General features: G+C 45.5%; 1 protein-coding gene across 5 annotated transcripts in view; it reads right to left on the minus strand.

Moving 5' to 3' along the window:
• The window catches only part of INPP5D (inositol polyphosphate-5-phosphatase D), a 78,294-nt gene extending 61,830 nt beyond the window's left edge, over positions 1 to 16,464 (minus strand). For 3 of the 5 annotated variants that reach the window (XM_065556142.1, XM_008174952.4, XM_008174951.4), the window contains exons 1-2: positions 16,199 to 16,463; positions 8,175 to 8,238 (exon numbers count right to left, since the gene is read on the minus strand). In XM_065556142.1, the coding sequence (XP_065412214.1) occupies positions 8,175 to 8,238; positions 16,199 to 16,353 (219 nt within the window). In that variant the 5' untranslated portion in view covers positions 16,354 to 16,463. Of the gene's footprint in view, positions 1 to 8,174; positions 8,239 to 16,198 lie in introns of all 5 variants that reach the window. The other 2 variants (XM_065556141.1, XM_008174953.4) reach the window with 1 other exon arrangement.
• Between the last annotated feature and the right edge of the window lie 1,361 nt (positions 16,465 to 17,825).

Below are 17,825 nucleotides of genomic sequence, written 5' to 3' on the forward strand. Positions count from 1 at the left end.
TCTGTTCCGGTGAGATTTCAAAAGGGCTAGTTTTTGCCTGACCCAGCAAAAAGTTAGCCAGGCAGGAAGCTCGCTGAATGTGAGCACTGTATCTCGCTCCTAGAACAAACAGGGTCTTAGAGAAAACCAGCCCCAAACCACTGAAAAGCGACTACAAAAAAAGGAATAAAATGGGGACAATGTAGGAAAAAATGAAACACTGTGTCTGAAGCCGAAAAAAAGAGTCAACCAGGGCCAGGGGCATCCTCCAGGCTGTATTAGGGAGATCACAGAGGATGGCATAATGCTGCGCCTTGGCACACATACCACAGAGCGGCTTCTTGGCCATGGTTGCAAAAGGAACATTAACTAAATGCTCCCAGGACAACAATCTGCCTGGTTGCACAAGAATCTCACCCACAGAAGGAAAGACAGCTAGTGAGGGGAACACAGGACTCTGCCTGGACGATCAATCCCTGCAATAACTTTCTGAAAATACTGAGCAGCCCGCTGAGGAAGCGCCGCCTTCTCCAACAAATGCACAGAGGGGATTCTGGCCTGAACAGCAAGAGCTGTCGCGGACCTCCAGCTTGCCCAACTAGGAACAATCAGGTGAGCCAGCCTGGTCAAAACAGCACGAGTAAAGGCAGAAAACAGGTTCCTGGACGAGAGAGCTTCAGCAGGAAAAAGTGGGTTAAAAAACAGCGGCTCTTCCAAGAGCCATAAACTGGAAACTGCCTAGTCCGGCCAGGCACTTCACAGAAGTCTTCAGGCATTAAAATACCATTACAGAATGGGGGCAAATCTAGACTCTGTAATCGACCAGGTGCCATCACAAATAGATGAGTGTCAAAGCCCATCCCCCCCCTCCCCCCTCCCCCAGCACAATGGAGGAGAGAGAAGACAAGGGACTTCCAGGTCAGTGGGGAGTCAGAGTATAGCAACTGCTGAACGGACTGGAGACAAAGGGCTGCACTTTGCTGACTAAATCAATGAGCCCCTGGCCCCCTTCATCTAATGGTAGGAACAGCAAAGCAGGGCACAACCAGGGGTAAATATTCAAAAAGATGGGTACTATGCCTTTGTATCCAGCCCAAAAGGCCCAGGGGAGGATCCAGATTCACTAGCCGGTGCCACAATACCAAAGCCACAAGCTTGTTGGCAGTCAAAAGAGTCCAAGAAAGAGCCAGTGTCATTTCTGCAGGGGGCCTTACACCTTCTCCTCTGCCTCCTCCCAGTTCCTTAACATGGATTGTTCAGATTCAAAACCACACCCCCAACACCTTAATCACAGAAGTGCCCCATTGCAATTTTTGGGGTAAAATAAGGGGACTGCTGCACTGACAAGAGCCCAGTAAGATCAAATTGCTCTTAGCCCATTTAATGCAGGTGGAAGAGGCCTGCTCATACACTTGTAAGTGAGTGCAAAGCATCCGCACAGCCCTGTCAGATGTGATGAAAACTGAGATATCATCAGACAGGTGAACTGGGAAAGCATCCGGCACCCAGGCACAGAACGGCCAGTCAGACAGCTTTGTGGATATGCTGGAATGGCTCCAACTTAGAGCATATAACATCCCAGACTGAGGTCATCCCTGATGGATGCCTCTGTGAACTGGGAAGCAGTGGCTAAGACCCCCACTATTATTTAGGACACTAAAAACATTATGGTACAATGAAAAATATATGCCATGAACACTGACCCAATCCTAAAAGATAACTATGGTGAACTCTATCAAAGGCCTTCTCCTGGCCCATTGAAATAAGCCCCACATCCAGATTACAAAGTTTGGTTAACAGTAAAAACATCATGAATTAAAATCAAATTATCCAAAGCACAGTGGCTAGGAATAAAATATATATTTGATCAGGGTTTGTCAAAGAGTCCAGACAGTCCTTGAGCAGGTTTCTACAGCCCTGGATAAAATCTTATCATCAGAGCAGAGAAGGGAAATAGGGCTCCAGTTCCATAAGTCACAAAGATCCCCTTTTTTTGTGCAGCAGGGTGATCGCTGTCCTGTGGCGACAGAGGGGCATCTCCTCCTCCCGGATACACTCCAGCACCACTAGAAAAAAGTCAAGACTGATAAGATGCCAAAAACACCCATCCAAAAAATTTAGATGGCACCCATCGATACTTGGGGCCTTACCTGTCGAGAGCTGCTGGCCTGTAACAGAGAGCTCTTGCAGTGACAGCAGGGTGTCCAGCCCTGCAGTTCCTCACCAGTCAGCAGGAGTAACCCCTGGGGCAGCTCCTCTAATCGCCAGCACATCCCAGGCCTCAGGTGAGTACAGAGCTCTGTAGAAAGAAACAGCTGCTTTCTGGATCTTTCCAGGGTCAGCCGTCAGATGACCACCCAGCAGCTGTAGGCAAAAAGATCTGCTGATGATCCGCAGACTTTCTCCAAACCAAAAAAGAATCTTGTGGGAGGATCATCATCATGCAGCTGAGTAAAATGGGCCCGAACGAAGGCTCATTGCACCTTCTCTTCCAACAAGTATCTTAGGAGCCAGTACTTCTCAGTTAAGGTTTGGTGAATCTGCACTGGGTTACTCCCCTCAAGGTTGCCATAAAGGCTCTAGATGTCTCATTCCAGGGCACTCACAGCCTGACGCAAGGACCATGTGGCAGCCTGGGTACGCTGCTAGCAGAACAGTTGGATCTGGACCTTGCCAACACCCCTCTGCCGTCTCAGGGACTCAGACAGGGGCTTGTGCTCCTGGCAATGCTCCCAAAACCCAGTTAACACAATTCAAGTCCTGTAATAATATTGCATTAAAGTGCCAATGGGAAACAGAGTCAGGAAGAGAGAGAAAGAGACGCACTGACAGAGACAGAATGATGATTGGCCAAGTAAGTGGGAGACGTAGAGGACGGAACAAACATTCATGGTACAAAAGTGATCCAGTCTAGCCCCTGAGATGAAGTTGGGAGTAGCTTTCGGCCAAGAGTCCTAACATCTCTTGACATCCCAACCCCCTCCCCACTATGCTGGGGTCCCACATTCTTACCAGGGGCCGCTGAGCCAGCAGTACATGGGCAGGAACCCCTCAAATGACCAGGGTCTCCACACAGGAAACATTTAATATTTTCAGAGGTAGCAAACACTGTATAATCTGCCCCATCTATGTGGTGCTTTAACGTCAGGTTCAAGGGCTGTTCAGGGTTATTTAGAACCATACAAAGCGGGCGCTGAAATGACATAACATGGCTCCCACTTGGGTTTTTGCAGCCCAACAGAATCAACCTGACAGCAGAAACTATTTTCCCATAATGGGAGAGATCAGACACTAGGGTCACTGAGAAGGAAGGTGGGGGAGCATTGGAAAAACTACTTTAGTAGCAGGAGTAAACAAGGGAAAATCTGGAACAAAAGACTCCTTGACCCAGAGTCCTTCCTGTCCCAAATTATTCACAAACCACTCCTGGGCCAGGAAGATTACTATAGATTTACTCACTTGAGTGGCAGATTTTATATTAGCACGGCCAACAACCTCACCTAAACTCAGCAACACTTCCTCCAGGGTGCAGGAGACAACAGGCACACACCGACTCCCATGCTTGTGAGTCAAACCACTAAACCTATCTGAAGTGAGAACCCACACACACACATCGCCAACGAAAAAGGGGGTGGGTACAACACCCCTAAAGCAAAGGAATTGCAAATAACACAACAAAAACAAACCCAGCCTATCAGAAACCCAACTAGTGCACACAGCACACACCAAAACAGCCTCACTCCCAGAAACTTCCACAAGAGAGAGTAGCATTAGGGATAATCATGTTTCCCTAGTTATTCTAACAGAGTTCCTCATTCAGTATTAGATGAAAGCAACTCCTTCTGTGATACTTCACCATTGTCACATGATGGGGGAACGGCAATGCAAGCTTCCAAATGCTCAGTCCTATTCTTGAGGGAGCCCCTTTAGCAATGAGTTCATAGTTCAAGTCTCCGTGCCTTTTCGATCCTTGGCCTCTCTTCAGAGTCTGCCAGCAAGAGTACCAACTGCGACAGCAGTTTTTGTGATGTTAACACTCATCCAGTAGGAACTAAACTGAGACCAACTCCTCTCAGATACAGTGGTACAAAGTAAGGGCTTGACCCAGCCAACCCTTACTATTAGGCATAGCCTTACTGACTACAAAAGTCACCTGAAATTAGATCTTGTGGCCACTGAAGCAATACTAACTTTTTAGTTTGCGTTACGTTCACCCAAAGAGGACAAGAGCCAACTGTAGCCATCTGGCTTACAGTGACAGGGCTACTTACTATATTTGATCTTGTCATTAAATCGTATCTCCCAGCAACGCTAGCCTTCTTGAAGCACTCCAGATTGCATACTAATACCTGATATTTTGATAGAATTTTATATAACCAAACCACTGTGCAGACATTAATTAAGCCTCACAACACCCTCCTGAGCAAGATAAAAATGTAAAGAGCTTTATGTGCTGTAAAACAGCCTTAATTTTAAATGGGGAGCAGGGTGCTGAAATACATTGCCATCTGCAGGATGTGGTTCTGGGTCTCCCAAGCCAATGAGGCCCAGGAGACCAGAAAATGATGCACACAAGTCAGCAATCTCAAGAGAAGAAGCAAAAGAGAACCTCATGATTTTTTAATTTCTTTTCACTTTCTGTTTGATGTGGCTTGGCCACGTACCTCATAGGACACCCTGAATACTCTCTGGCTCTGGGAAATTATGTGCAAGGCATTCTCAGATGTCATTTGCCCAATTTGGTTCCAGATATGGCAGGCTAGAGAGGGTAGAGGGAATTTAAAATCTATATCTATATCTCTCCTGCCCTTAGAGGGGGCCAAGGAAATATTTTTAGTCTTAGCCGAGAGCAACAAAGAGCCCTAATCCGTCTCTGCCCCAGACAGCTCTGCTAACATAAAGACAAAGTTATGTTTGTTCATACACAAAGAGCAACCAGTACATCAACCATGGACACCAGACAGTTCATTTCACAATTTTCCCAAAATAAAACCTCACACTGAGTTTAGTGGGCACCACAGCATCTATGGGAAGCTGGGTTAGCAACTGTTGTAAAGCTGTTGAAGCTATGAAGAGCTCCCAGCAGCTAAGTTATCCTATCTAATACATACCTACCACAACTACAAAAATCCTGAAGAAATGTATACAGAGGTCTTTCCTGAAAACAAAGATAAACTCCTCTCCAAAAAAATCACATATACTGGAATAGTCAGATGAGTTTAATCTCCCAAGAAACACAAAGAGCTTATCTACATAGGGACACTAAAGAAAATTAATATGAATTAACTAAAGGTATACATTTAAGGTGGATTAGTTAAACTGCATTAGATTCCCTGTATGGACACGCTCACTCAAAATTAAAGTGGTCTTATTTAGTTTAAGTCTGAATGAGAGTGTCCACACAGAGCTCTAATGCAGTTTAACTAATCCACTTTACATTTACATCTTTAGTTAATTCAGATTTACTTTCCTCCATGTCCTCATGTAGACCAGCCCTAAGAAGTGGGTGAAGACAATGCTATTAGAGACAGATCTAATTAGAAAATGGAAATTAATGCACTTTCCCCATACTCTGAAAGATTAAAACAACTGTCAGAGACAACTTTAAGGGAGAAAGTAGCTTCATATGGTGGAAGAGGGAAAATACCCTAACATTTAGCATTAGATGGATGCCATCCATGAAGGTGCAATATATCATGTCTTTCATATCTAGTGTTACCACTAAAGATTTCCAGTAGATTATGGCCCTGATCCCAAGAGTTGATCTGTACTGGGAATCCACCTGCACCTGATTAATTTCAAATGGCCTTAGTGCAGACATAACAATCTACCGATGCACATTAGATTGCAGGATCAGGGCCTATACATCTCTACCCCGATATAACGCTGTCCTCGGGAGCCAAAAAATCTTACTGCGTTATAGGTGAAGCCGCGTTATATCGAACTTGCTTTGATCCACCGGAGTGCGCAGCCCCGCCCCCCTGGAGCGCTGCTTTACCGTGTTATATCCAAATTCATGTTATATAGGACTGTGTTATATCGGGGTAGAGGTGTATTTGTAACCAACGTACACTGATCTCATCTCATGAGTCTTTCTTGTATCAATTTTAAAAAACAAAACAGTTGTTAAAAAATTAAAACAATAGATATGTGTGTTGGCGCCCCTTTGTCATGAGGCTGGGAATGACGACTGCTGTACTGAGTGCAACAATTTACTCATTCCACTGTATTTTTATACTCTTTTTTTAAATGAAGGATTTTAAAAAAGACTAACTCACTCCCCTCACTTAATAGATATTACAGCATTGCACAGATGAATTCAACTTTTTGTAAGATGTCTTTCTAAATCAGGTGAAACATTTTGGATCAGACAAAAACTGCAGCAGGCAACCAAACATGGATTTGATGCCTTGCCCAGCTGGAGCAATGTGTCAAGATCAGAAGGCAGCAGCATGGGACAGGAGCTTTTTGCCCAGTCTCCATTTGTTTTGACTATGCAGTTCACTTGACAGAAGAGGGCAAATACTCCTGCTTTATCCCACAGATATAGAATAATGCACATTAAAAATGGGAGTATGCTGTGTTATTGAAAATATGAATCAACAGTAGTGTATTTAGCCCACCCAAACATACAAAGCTATGTTACCATAGTCCCTTTGCCTCCTATAGAGCCATCAGAATCCCAACCAATGACGTTACGGATTCAGTGAAATCCCAGAAATTACTTTACACAGACCTCATGATGATTGATGACACCTGAAGAAACCTACCGGATTTCAGCGGATCACTCTCAAGTAGACCCAGTGGAAGCTTAGTATCACTAACTGCATCCAGTGACCACTATCAATTGATCCAGTGGACTCACAGTGATCCCTCCTGACAGAGAACCAGTGGACTTAAAGGCTATGCCCATCCACTGATTCTATATATTTACCAGTGAGCACTAACCCTCAGAAATTGAGCCACCAAACTAATACCTATTAATCTTGAATCTGGAGCTCGGGGTTGCACTTATCAGACAGAGAAACCTTCCCTGGAGATTTAATTGTGCGTGGGATGGTGGGGTGTGGTTTTAATTTCCTGTGCACATTATTTCAAGGCTGGGTGGTGTAAATATATATTTTTCATGCTCTTGTTCACTGTCATGAAGTGTGTTAGGAATTATGGCGGTGCAATTTCCCAGGTAAAGGCTGCACAAAGCACTCAAAGCCCAGGATTAGATCTCTCTTGTGTATGAATAACACAATGTCTCCTCCCCAGATATGGAGCCCTCATTCTGAACACAAAGAAGCTTGCTGAAAATGTTCAAGTAAACTGCTAATTCATGGATGAGTGTTTATAGTTCACAAGAAGAAAACTGGGAAGAACAGTGGAGATGGGATATGGGCAAAAGATGCAGCAGGGCCTGGAGACAGGCTGAGGTCCTGGAGCAGAGGAAACGATTGGAGCTGCTCTGTTTAAAAAACTTTACACTGTGAGCAGACAATGTTCTAACTGATGCTCCAGCTTCTCAAAGCTGGCCAACACCCTCAGGGCAGCTGCTGTTTGGAGTGAAAAGCTTAGAGCAGCAGTCACAGGAACTTGGCATGTTGGTTAAGGCTTTCTCCATGGGATGTGCAAAATTTTGGCTCCACATCCCCCCTTTCTGGTTACCCCCCCCCCCCCCCGCCCATTCTAGCCCCTCACACCTAGGTGCCCAGCTCCAGCATTTACTCTTTTTGTTTACCTGGAGCGTCTGCAGGCATGGAGCCCCTCTGCTCCCATTGGCTGGGAACGGCAAACCACAGCCATTGGGAGCTGAGGGGCTCCGTGCCGGTGAACGCTCCAGGTAAACAAAACGTCCTGACCCACCAGCGGATTACCCTGACGGGCTGGGAGCCAAAATTTTTCAACCCCTGAAATATAAGGTCGGCTTATGAAAGGGTCATACAATTTTTACTATTTTTACTTATCCATCTTGGGGGAGGGGGGGAGGTCGGCTTATAAATGAACGGGCTAATAACGAGTATATATGGTACTTCCATTTCAAACGGCAGTAAAGCAAAGTGCGCTTGGAACTTTTAGAGCACTGTAGTAGGGTCCACATGGGGCTGTAGATTTGCATTCTGGCTGGCCGTGCTCTAAAGTCCCATTGAGACAAGCCTTAAGCCAGCTACATTTTTGTGGTATGGTGTCTGCATTCAAGTATGGCTTACCTGGACAATAAGCTTATTTTCTTTATTGGGTAGAATCCTGTAGGTATAAACACAATTCCGGAACCTGGAACAGATTGGAGGAGAGGCTGTTAGAAAATATCTACAGGGGAATCTTATCATAGCATCATTCTATAACAACAGAAATTGAATGGAGGACCCTGACATAGACTGATGACTTAATAAGAACATAAGAATGGTCATACTGGGTCAGCCCAATGGTCCATCTAGCCCAGTATCCTGTCTTCTGACAGTGGCCAGTGCCAGATGTTTAAGAGGGAATAGACAGAACAGGGCAATAATCAAGAGATCCATCCCGTCGTCCACTCCCAGCTTCTGGCAGCCAGAGGTTTAGGGACACCCAAGGTATGGGGTCGCATCCTTGACCATCTGGCTAATAACCATTGATAGACCTATCCCTCCATTAACTTATCTAATTCTTTTTTGAACCCAGTTATAGTTTTGGCCTTCATAACATTCCCTGACATAACAACCCTGAATTCCACAGGTTGACTGCGTTGTGTGAAGAAATACTTCCTTTTGTTCATTTTAAACCTTATGCCTATTAATTTCATTGGGTGACCCCTAGTTGTGTGTGTTATGTGAAGATGTAAATAACACTTCCTTATTAGCTTTCTCTACACTATTCAAGATTTTATAGACGTCTGTCAAATCCCCATCGGTCGTCTCTTTTCTAAACTGAACAGTCTCTGTCTTTTTTATCTCTCGTTATATGGAAGCTGTTCCATACTCCTACATATTTTTGTTGCCCTTCTCTGTACCTTTTCCAATTCTAATATATCTTTTTTCAGATGGGGAGACCAGAAATTCATGCAGTATTCGAGGTGTCGGCATACCATGATTTATGTAGTTGCATTATGATCTTTTCTGTTTTATTATCTATCCCTTTCCTAATGGTTCCTAACATTCTGTTAGCTTTTTTGACTGCCGCTGCATGTTGAGCAGTTGTTTTCAGAGAAATATCCACGATGACTCCAAGATCTCTTTCCTGAGAGGTAATAGATAATTTAGACCCCATCATTTTATATGTATTGTTGGGATTATGTTTTCCAATGTGCATTACTTTGCACAAGGGTTTCAAATATCTGTTCATTTCCTGAGGACATATTAATTAAAAAATCCTACAGTGCTTAAGCTTGGGGGCACTTCATCATGTTGTAGATGTCACATCAGAAAGTGATGATGGACTCATCTTCAAAGTAAGTTGATCAACTCCTCTGCTGGCCAGAAAAAAGAAAACAGCACCTAGTTCTGGCTGCCAGAAGAGTGGGCATGCCAGAAAGGAATGAAAAGGCAGAAATCCCAGACACTAGGCCAACTTCAGAGTTGCATGAGTAAATCAAAGGGTTGGTCTACACACAAATTTGTACCAAGGTAACTAAATAACTAATTTAAATTGAATTACAATAGGATATTTTTATTCTGAAGTAAGTGTCCATACAAAGACCTGCACTGAAATAACAATGGGTGTGAATTGAAACCAACTTAGTGATTTTAGTGCAAGTAGAACAGCCAGAAAGCACACTTTCTCCTACCACCTCCCCAGGGTGGACAGTAAATCAAATTAGACTTGTTTTGACTTTGTCCCACTCTGTAGCCTAAACTCATTTGCACCAGACATCGATGAAAACAGAACCGGACCCCTGTCTAAAGGGGGTGCTTGGTCTTTGTCCAACGAGGGACACATCAACAACTTGTCAAGAACTGGAAGTCCAACCTGATGGCAAAACCATGCAGAATGTGCAGCCTTCCTCAACGGCTGCTGAATTTTGCTGAGCTCACATAATGCCTGGGGGGGCACGATGGAGGAATACATGCTTATTTACTTTCCAGTGGTTACAGGTGTGATCCAACAGCTCTCAGCACCTGTCCAGCACTAAGTTAAAACACACTCCACAAACTGGCTCTGTGCCAATAAAGGACACAAATTTCAACCCCATTTACCTCCAAAAACTAATCTCAATCCCGTTTTATCATCCCCAGGGCAAAACAGATAAGGCTTGCAGCCCATCCCCAGAGGGTCAGGAAAGGTGGTCAGTGGTCAGCATTCCCGAGGAGGAGGGTTGGTTGATGCATACCAACATACTTGTCTCCTTTGTGATTTGGTTTATATGTTTATTCAAACTAGGCTTTTCTGAATCACATCAAGAGCGAGCGAGAGATTTCTTAGGGGTTATACAGCCTTGCATTTGGAGTCAGACAGAGCATAAAACCAAGTTACTCACACATTGGGGTGAGATTTTCAATGCTGACTACAGGATTTAGCCACACCTCCCTCTGAACCTGGGTTCTTTTAAGCAAGATGCACAAGAATAGAGCTGGAATGCCCTTCGGAGCCCAGTGCCGCCCCACAACAGGTCTGAGGGCTCATTGCGAAGTGATCTGAGGTGTTCACACTCCTACCCACATCTCTTCAGTGCTCCCAGACCCAGCCGGGGCAGCTCTTCAGCTGATGTCAGCTGTCAGAGCTCCTTTAATGTCAATGGAGCGATGACAGTTGACACCAGTTGGGAATCTCCCCCCAGGAGTGGGATTTGGTTTTGTTTTTATCTGTCAATGCAGAACTCTTCCACCACTTCCTCCTGCAGATATGCAAAAAGGGGCTGAGATGAGAACAGCGCTGCTTATGTAGCTGATGAGAGAAAATTTGTGTGTGTGGAGATTATGAAACTGATAAACAAACCAGCTCAATGACTATCAGGCCATCAAAGCACATTGGGTGCACAATCAGATGGCAGGCACCCGCTGTCAGAGGTTGTTGAGACAGGGTGTTATAGTAGTATTAGAAATTTTCTAATATTTAACCAGAGGAACATCTATAGGGGAAGCTAACAAAGGGCTATAAGGTGACATATGAATGGTATGAGCAAAAGTGGCTCTCCCTGTGGGAATCCTCCTTAGCAATCTCATGACTCAGCCATGCACAAATGGGGAATGCCATGAATCAAACAGTTGGCTAACAATCTCCATTTATCTGCCTTGCTTTGTTGTTATAACTTCATTGCTCTTAAGCTTTTAGCTCTTAAGCACCATGACTGCTCCACAGTTGGTCCTAGATACCTTCACTTTTCACCTAAAAAGATTCTCTTTGAGATGTTTCTTAAGAATGTTTTTAGAAAGCCACAAGCATTTCTGATCTTGGACATATTGATGGCATATGCAGCACCCATCAAAGCAATTTCCTGAGGCTAAATGTGTCCCAACATGCTTCCTCATCTGTCTCCTAGCTCCCTCCCCTGCACCAGCTCCTGAAGGCAAAAGAGGGAAAGGGGAATGGGTACATATTTCCTCTCCTCTTCCAGTGTGGCTAAGGCCTTGCTGCAAATCAGAACTGCTCTTTACTGCTGTGTATATTATGGTAGCAACTATAAGGCCCAAGCACAATCAGGACCCTAATCTGTTAAGCACTGTACAGATACAGTACTGTACAGTACAGTACAATGAGACAGGCAACCTCCCTAGGAATTCAGCTGATTCCATTGTGGACAGCTCACATGTGGTACCCTTAGATACTGGAGAGATATTGGAGGGGATCACAACTCTGCTCCCCTTCTCTTGGACCATCACTGAGCTGATCATCCACTGATAACACAGAAAACAAATAACCAGCTCTTACCGAGCACTTTTCATCCAGAGAGCTCTAAGTCACAAAGGAAGGCAGCATCATTATGCCCATTTTACAGATGGGGGAACTGAGGTACTGAGCTGGAAGTGACTTGCCCAAGGTCACGTAGCAAAGTGCTACTCCTCTACCCAGGAGTAGAACCCAGGGATTTTGGAAGGAACTTCCAAACTCATGTAGGAGTATTACCTCCCTGGTAACAGGATGCCTCCAAATCCTGTCTGGATGGGCATTTGTCTTAGACAACATTTGGGTTCCATTCAGGAGGTGTCCCTTTCTCTTGATAGAAGATAAATGCCACAGCTCTATTAATGTCTACAGTCCTGCTATCTCAGCTATTCCTATGCCTTTAAAAGGTGAATTCACAGGACATCACCCAATGGACGTAATGTTTATGAGAGGTGCAAAATGCTCCAAAACAATCCCTTTCCAACCTTAATTTATTACATGTTGTGGGCTATTAAGGCCTTGTCTGACTCTACAGATATTTATAGAAGTAGCCATGGCTGTACTGAAGCAGTGGGAAGTATTTCTATACATGTTTAGTGGAGACAAGGCTCAACAAAGATCTTCAGTTATTCACAAGGTGGAGGGGACATCTTCCTACCAAGGACTTTTCAGCATTTAGAATATGTTGCATGGCTTAGTCTCCAATACGAGGCCAAAGGAGGTGGCAGCATGAAACGTCTTTAATTGGAGACATGTCCTAGAAAGAGTGGAATTTTCTTTTGTCAGAAGGATCGAGTCCTCTTCATCCACTGTGTTCTAATTGGTTTCAGCACCAAAATGAGCTTATGTACGTGCCAGTGCCTTCAGGTGTATGAAGGGAAGCCCCTCCCCTCTCAAAACATCCGCTCTTTATCACACCCAACACCCCGGCCTTTTCCAGTTTCATTGCCCAGTAGATGAGGGCAATACTGGTCCATCCAGGTCTTGGTGCCTTTGTGTTTGGGACAAACTCTCTAAGAGGTGCTAAGTCCTGCAAGGGAGCTTCTTTTTGGGTTTGCCTGGAAGAAATCCTTATCGTCGCTAAATGGCCTCACAGTGCTACATTTGTAGAGTTCCGATGCACAAACTTTCAACCTAGTGATTTTGCAGATATTCATTAGAACTGCTTTCAACTGGTACATGATCTAGAGCTACTGTGTCTGGTCTTTAAAATAGTGATTTTCCTAGAAGGGTCTTAAAGGAAAGCCATGTTTTTTTAATAAAGACACACAAGGAAAATACAGTCGTCCCCCCCCCCCCCCCCCAAGCTTCCCTCCCCGTCTAACTGTTTATGTTTTTCAGCTTCTTGAACAAAAGCACATCAAGACAGAAGGTCCCAGTGGAGGGATAATGCTGCTTCAGACACAGCTTGCTGTTAAACCCTTTTTGAGTTCGTGAGCTAGGCAATCATTTCCAGTTGAGTTCCTTGAGTGCAAGAGGTCAGTAGTCATTTCTAGTTAATAAACGGGCAAACCAAGCGTTCCAGTGACATGGAAAGAAGGAGAATCACTCTGGTCCTTGCCTTTCATGGGGCAATCAGGTCATAAGGATCAGACTACAGAACGGAAGATGAAAGTGTCTGGAGGAGGGGCATTCACTGTGTATTTGCTGTTTGTACAATTTGTCTAAGTTCTATTGTGCTGCTGTTGGAGCAATAAAAGAAGGGAAGGCATTATTACTTACACACACACACACCCTCAGTCTGTCATTATTCAAATAATTATTTTCCTGCAACATCTCTCCAGGAAAATCTATTTGGCTCAGCAGGATAAAAAATTATTCAAGTCCCCATTCTAATTTCAACAGAGCTGCTAGATGAACACTAGCTCTGGCTGGAGAATGACAGGTCTGCTTGGTGACAACTTTTGAAGTGCTGAAGTTTGTTTTCGCTCCATATTAGAACCTTTTTGAATGTTTTTGCAAAGCAGAATTGTGTCTAAATGTTTGGTTTTGTATCTAAAAGGTTAGGGTTTTTATTTGGTTCTCTTTTTCTCTTGGCTCAGAAGAGACCAGAGGGCCCTGAAGCTCAGAAGTCTTCCTGTTGAAAACTTAATCAAAATTGATACGACTCCACAAAACTTCTCAGCTTCAACCAATCATCATATTTTGATGAAAACATATTTAGTTGAAAATGTTCTGAGCAGCTCCAGTAAACATGAGAAGCACTTTACCCTTAACACTGAGACACTGGGATGGTTTGTTGTTGCCACCTGAGCTGGGAGATCTATTCCCAGTGAACAATTTATTCAGCATGTTTAGTCCCTATTCTCTTCATGGATTATTCACCAAATTGTCCTGGTAATCGACACATGGGTCACGTGACACATTTTGGCCTATAATTTGCTTATGACCTGTCCACCCATGACCACTGCTTCAAGCATTCTCTCTTCCTAATTTGCTAATCGTGCTGCATGATTGGTCATTGAAGTCACGTGGCCCGAGATTTTCAAAAATGGGGGCTTACAGTTAGGTTCTTAGTTGTATATTTAGGCACCTAAATAACAAGTGGCCCGAATTTCAAAAGTGCTGAGCACCTAACTGCTCCCAGTGACTTCAGAGGAAGCTGCTGGGTGCTCAGCACTTCTGAAACCCAGCCCACTTATTTAAGCATCTAAATATGGACTGAAGAGCCTGACTTTTGGCCTCCATTTTAGACAACTTTGGTCACCATGTTGTTTCTGTTCCCTGATTCCTTGTCTCTCAAAACTGCACAAAGGGCTTTCAAAGATGGCTGCGCAAACACTTCAGAGGGAAAACTGATGCAAATATTCGCAGCTTCCTAGTGTCTGCAAACAGTATTTCGCTTGTGTGTGTGTTTGTTCAAAGCAAATAAAAGGGATCTTGCAAGCGCCCCTGAAGAAGCCAATTTGTGCTATTTATTCCAAGTTATAGTTCAGGAACAAGTGACTTTGACACCAGCTCTAAATTACATGCAGACAACCCCCAACCCCAGAGATGTAAATGCTCCCTGTATGCAGTCACCCATTCTCCCTCTACTCCCCATACACAAACACATCTACCAAACACTCCCTCCCCTCCATATGCACACCCCTTCCCTCCATATGCCACCCTCTCCACACACAGGCGTGCTCTCCCCACTGTGCACTCCCCTCTCTGCACCACCACCCTCCTGTTACCATCCAACATATATGTAGTAGGACATGCTAGCCTGCCCCATGCACTCTATCTGTCGTGTATTGTACTGTCCCCAGAGGCTGGAGCTGAAAGGCGGACGGTTAGACCACAGCTCAAGCAGCAGCACCTCTTTTTAGAACTGAGACTAAATGTACTTTAAAGAGGAAGCAGCAGCAGCAAGAAACCTGTTTGTTATTTGATTACTAAGAAAAACATGGTGAGATTTTTTTAAAGTCTGTTCCCAGCGGCTGTGAAATGAAATGATTGTTAGGCCTGGGGTCCTAGCAGGCTAATTTGATTTCTCCTAGGCTGACACCAGCTTTGGATGGTTTAGACACAATAAATCCTGCATCTTGGCAGGGGGATATACTAGATGACCCTTGTGGTCCCTTTTAGCCCTATGATTCTATGGTATGATGGCTCTCTCTGTGACAAAATTAAAAAAGTCTCAGACTCTTGAACCTGATCTCTCTCTCTGCATCAACCTCTCCTGACACCACGTATATCAGCTGCACTCAATCAAACAAGACTAGAGGCACTGATCTCTCCAATTCAATCCCTAATCTTCATTCCAGGGGAAGGTCTTTGACTTGAAGTGAAATAGCTGCTAAGGACACTGGAAGATTTCCTCCTCCCTCCCCCCCGTTTCTACCATCCTTAGAACCCTGCATCCTCTGTAGGGCCACGTCCCTGTTCATGTTGAAACAGAGACAGCCTCTGTAAGGACCAGTGCTGGCACGCAAAGCTACCTGAACGTTTACAGTACACCTGCCAGAGTGAACAAGGCATTTACTGACCAACCTGCGGTATCAAACATGCGCTGAGCTGTGAGAATTCAATGGGAGAGAATGCCTGGTGGGCACCATGCTCAGGTAGGGGTTTTTCACCACTCCAAAGAGAACAAGACCCAGGTGGGAGGGTCATTCAGACAGACCAGAGATAACAGCATGGTTCCCCATCTCTGAATGCATCGATCCACTAGACATTCTTTGGATTTTTGTCTCCTTTTGAATTGGGGGTTTTTGGCCTCCCCTCACTAGTGTGGTTTGTTCCACAACAACTGTCACAAATGTGGTTTCTTTCAATCCCCTTCATCACACTCTGCGGCCAGGCCAGGTTAAACCTACCACACTGCATGGTGGGTTGCACCTTCCTGGTAGGTGGGGTGGCTGTGTCTCTGTGCTGGGGAGGAGGTAGGGGTAGTCCCTACACAGGGGGGCCAGGAGCAGTGGAGCCACACGAAGGTAAGAGCCATACTTACAGAACACAGAGCGCATACGCCGAGGAGACCGACTCACTGGCCCGCACTAGGAAGCTGCCATCCTTTCCCACTTTGGAGAGCAAGTCCTCAGCCTTGGAGCGAGTGATGTTCCCATGGTACCAGCACTGATCCATTGCCAGAGCTGGAGGAAACATTATTGACAATCCAGCTGTCAGTGTTTAGAAGCTGCCAGAGCCGTTCGTGTGTCTCAGTAACACTCAGCAGCTGCAGCTCACCAGCTTCCTGTTTCAATGGTACAGAGAGGGAAAGGAAACCAAGCCGAGGACGACTTCCTCAGAAATCAAACAGCTCAGAGTGAGCATGACACGTTCCTCCAGCCTCCGCTCCCCCTCAACACCGTAACTCAAGCGGTTAACCACCTGTGTCCCCCCTACTTCGAATCAGAAAGTCCCAGCCTGGGGCACAATTCTGCTTCCCCACTTTAGAGCAACTCCATGGACTTCACTGGAATTTCCTTTGATTTACGGCACTGTACCTGAGAGCTGAGCCAGGCCCTCTCTTTCTCCATCCCTATCCTTCCTCCTCTCTCACTTTCCCTGCCTCTGTCCAGTGGTTAGGGCCCTAGCCTAGGGGTCGGGAGACCAGGGTTCAATTCCCAGCTATGCCACAGATTTCCTGGGTGACCTTGTGCAAATCACTTAGGCCTGGTCTGCACTTGAAAATTAGATCAACCCAGCTACGTTGCTCAGGACAGGGAAAAATTTCACACCCTGAACCCCCTGCAGCTAGGTCAACCTAACCCCCAGTGTAGATGTGGCTACGTCGATGGAAGACTTCCTCTGTCAACCTTGGAAGCCGCTCTGCGCGTGTATGCCAAGGCTCCCAGAAGCAGCAGTATGTCCCCCCTCTGGCTCCTATGTTTAGAGGCAACCAGGGGGCTCCGCGCACTGCCCCCGCCCCAAGCGCCGCCCCCGCAGCTCTCATTGGCCGGAAACTGCAGCTAATGGGCGCTGCAGGGGCAGCGCCTATTGATGGGGCAATGCATAGAGCCACCTGACCATACCTCCGCATAGGATCCAGAGAGGGGACTGCTTCCAGGAGCTGCTTGAAGTAAGCGTCACCTACACCCCTGATCCTCTCCCATGCCCCTGATCCCCCTCCTGCCCTCCGAACCCCTTGGTCCCAGCCTGAAGCACCCTCCTGCACCCCCAACCTCTCATCCCCAGCCCCACCCCAGAGCCCTCACCCCCTCCTGCATCCCAACCCCAATTTCGTGAGCATTCATGGCCCACCCTACAATTTCCATACCCAGATGTGGCCCTCGGGCCAAAAAGTTTGCCCACTCCTAGTATAGACAGACCTTTAGTCTCTCTGTAACTCAGTTCCCCCTGTGTACTGTGTACAATGGGGATAATAGCACTGGCTGGCCTTACAGGGTGTGGGGAGGATAAAGACATTGAAGGCTGTGAAGCAGTTTGAGATCTACTAATGACAAGTGCTGCGTAAGAGCTAGAGATTATTATTTCCCCTCATACGCACCAAGGGCCCCCTAGGAGAATAAACAGTATTATTAGCATTGGGCTTGCTGTCCCCAGAGCACTCCTTTCTTACCTGCTGTATTGCTGCTTTAATCTTCAATACAATCTGATCTGAAAATCTAGCTGGG

The sequence above is a fragment of the Chrysemys picta genome, chromosome 9, assembly GCF_011386835.1.
Source record: "Chrysemys picta bellii isolate R12L10 chromosome 9, ASM1138683v2, whole genome shotgun sequence".
In the NCBI taxonomy this organism is placed as follows: Eukaryota; Metazoa; Chordata; order Testudines; family Emydidae; genus Chrysemys; species Chrysemys picta.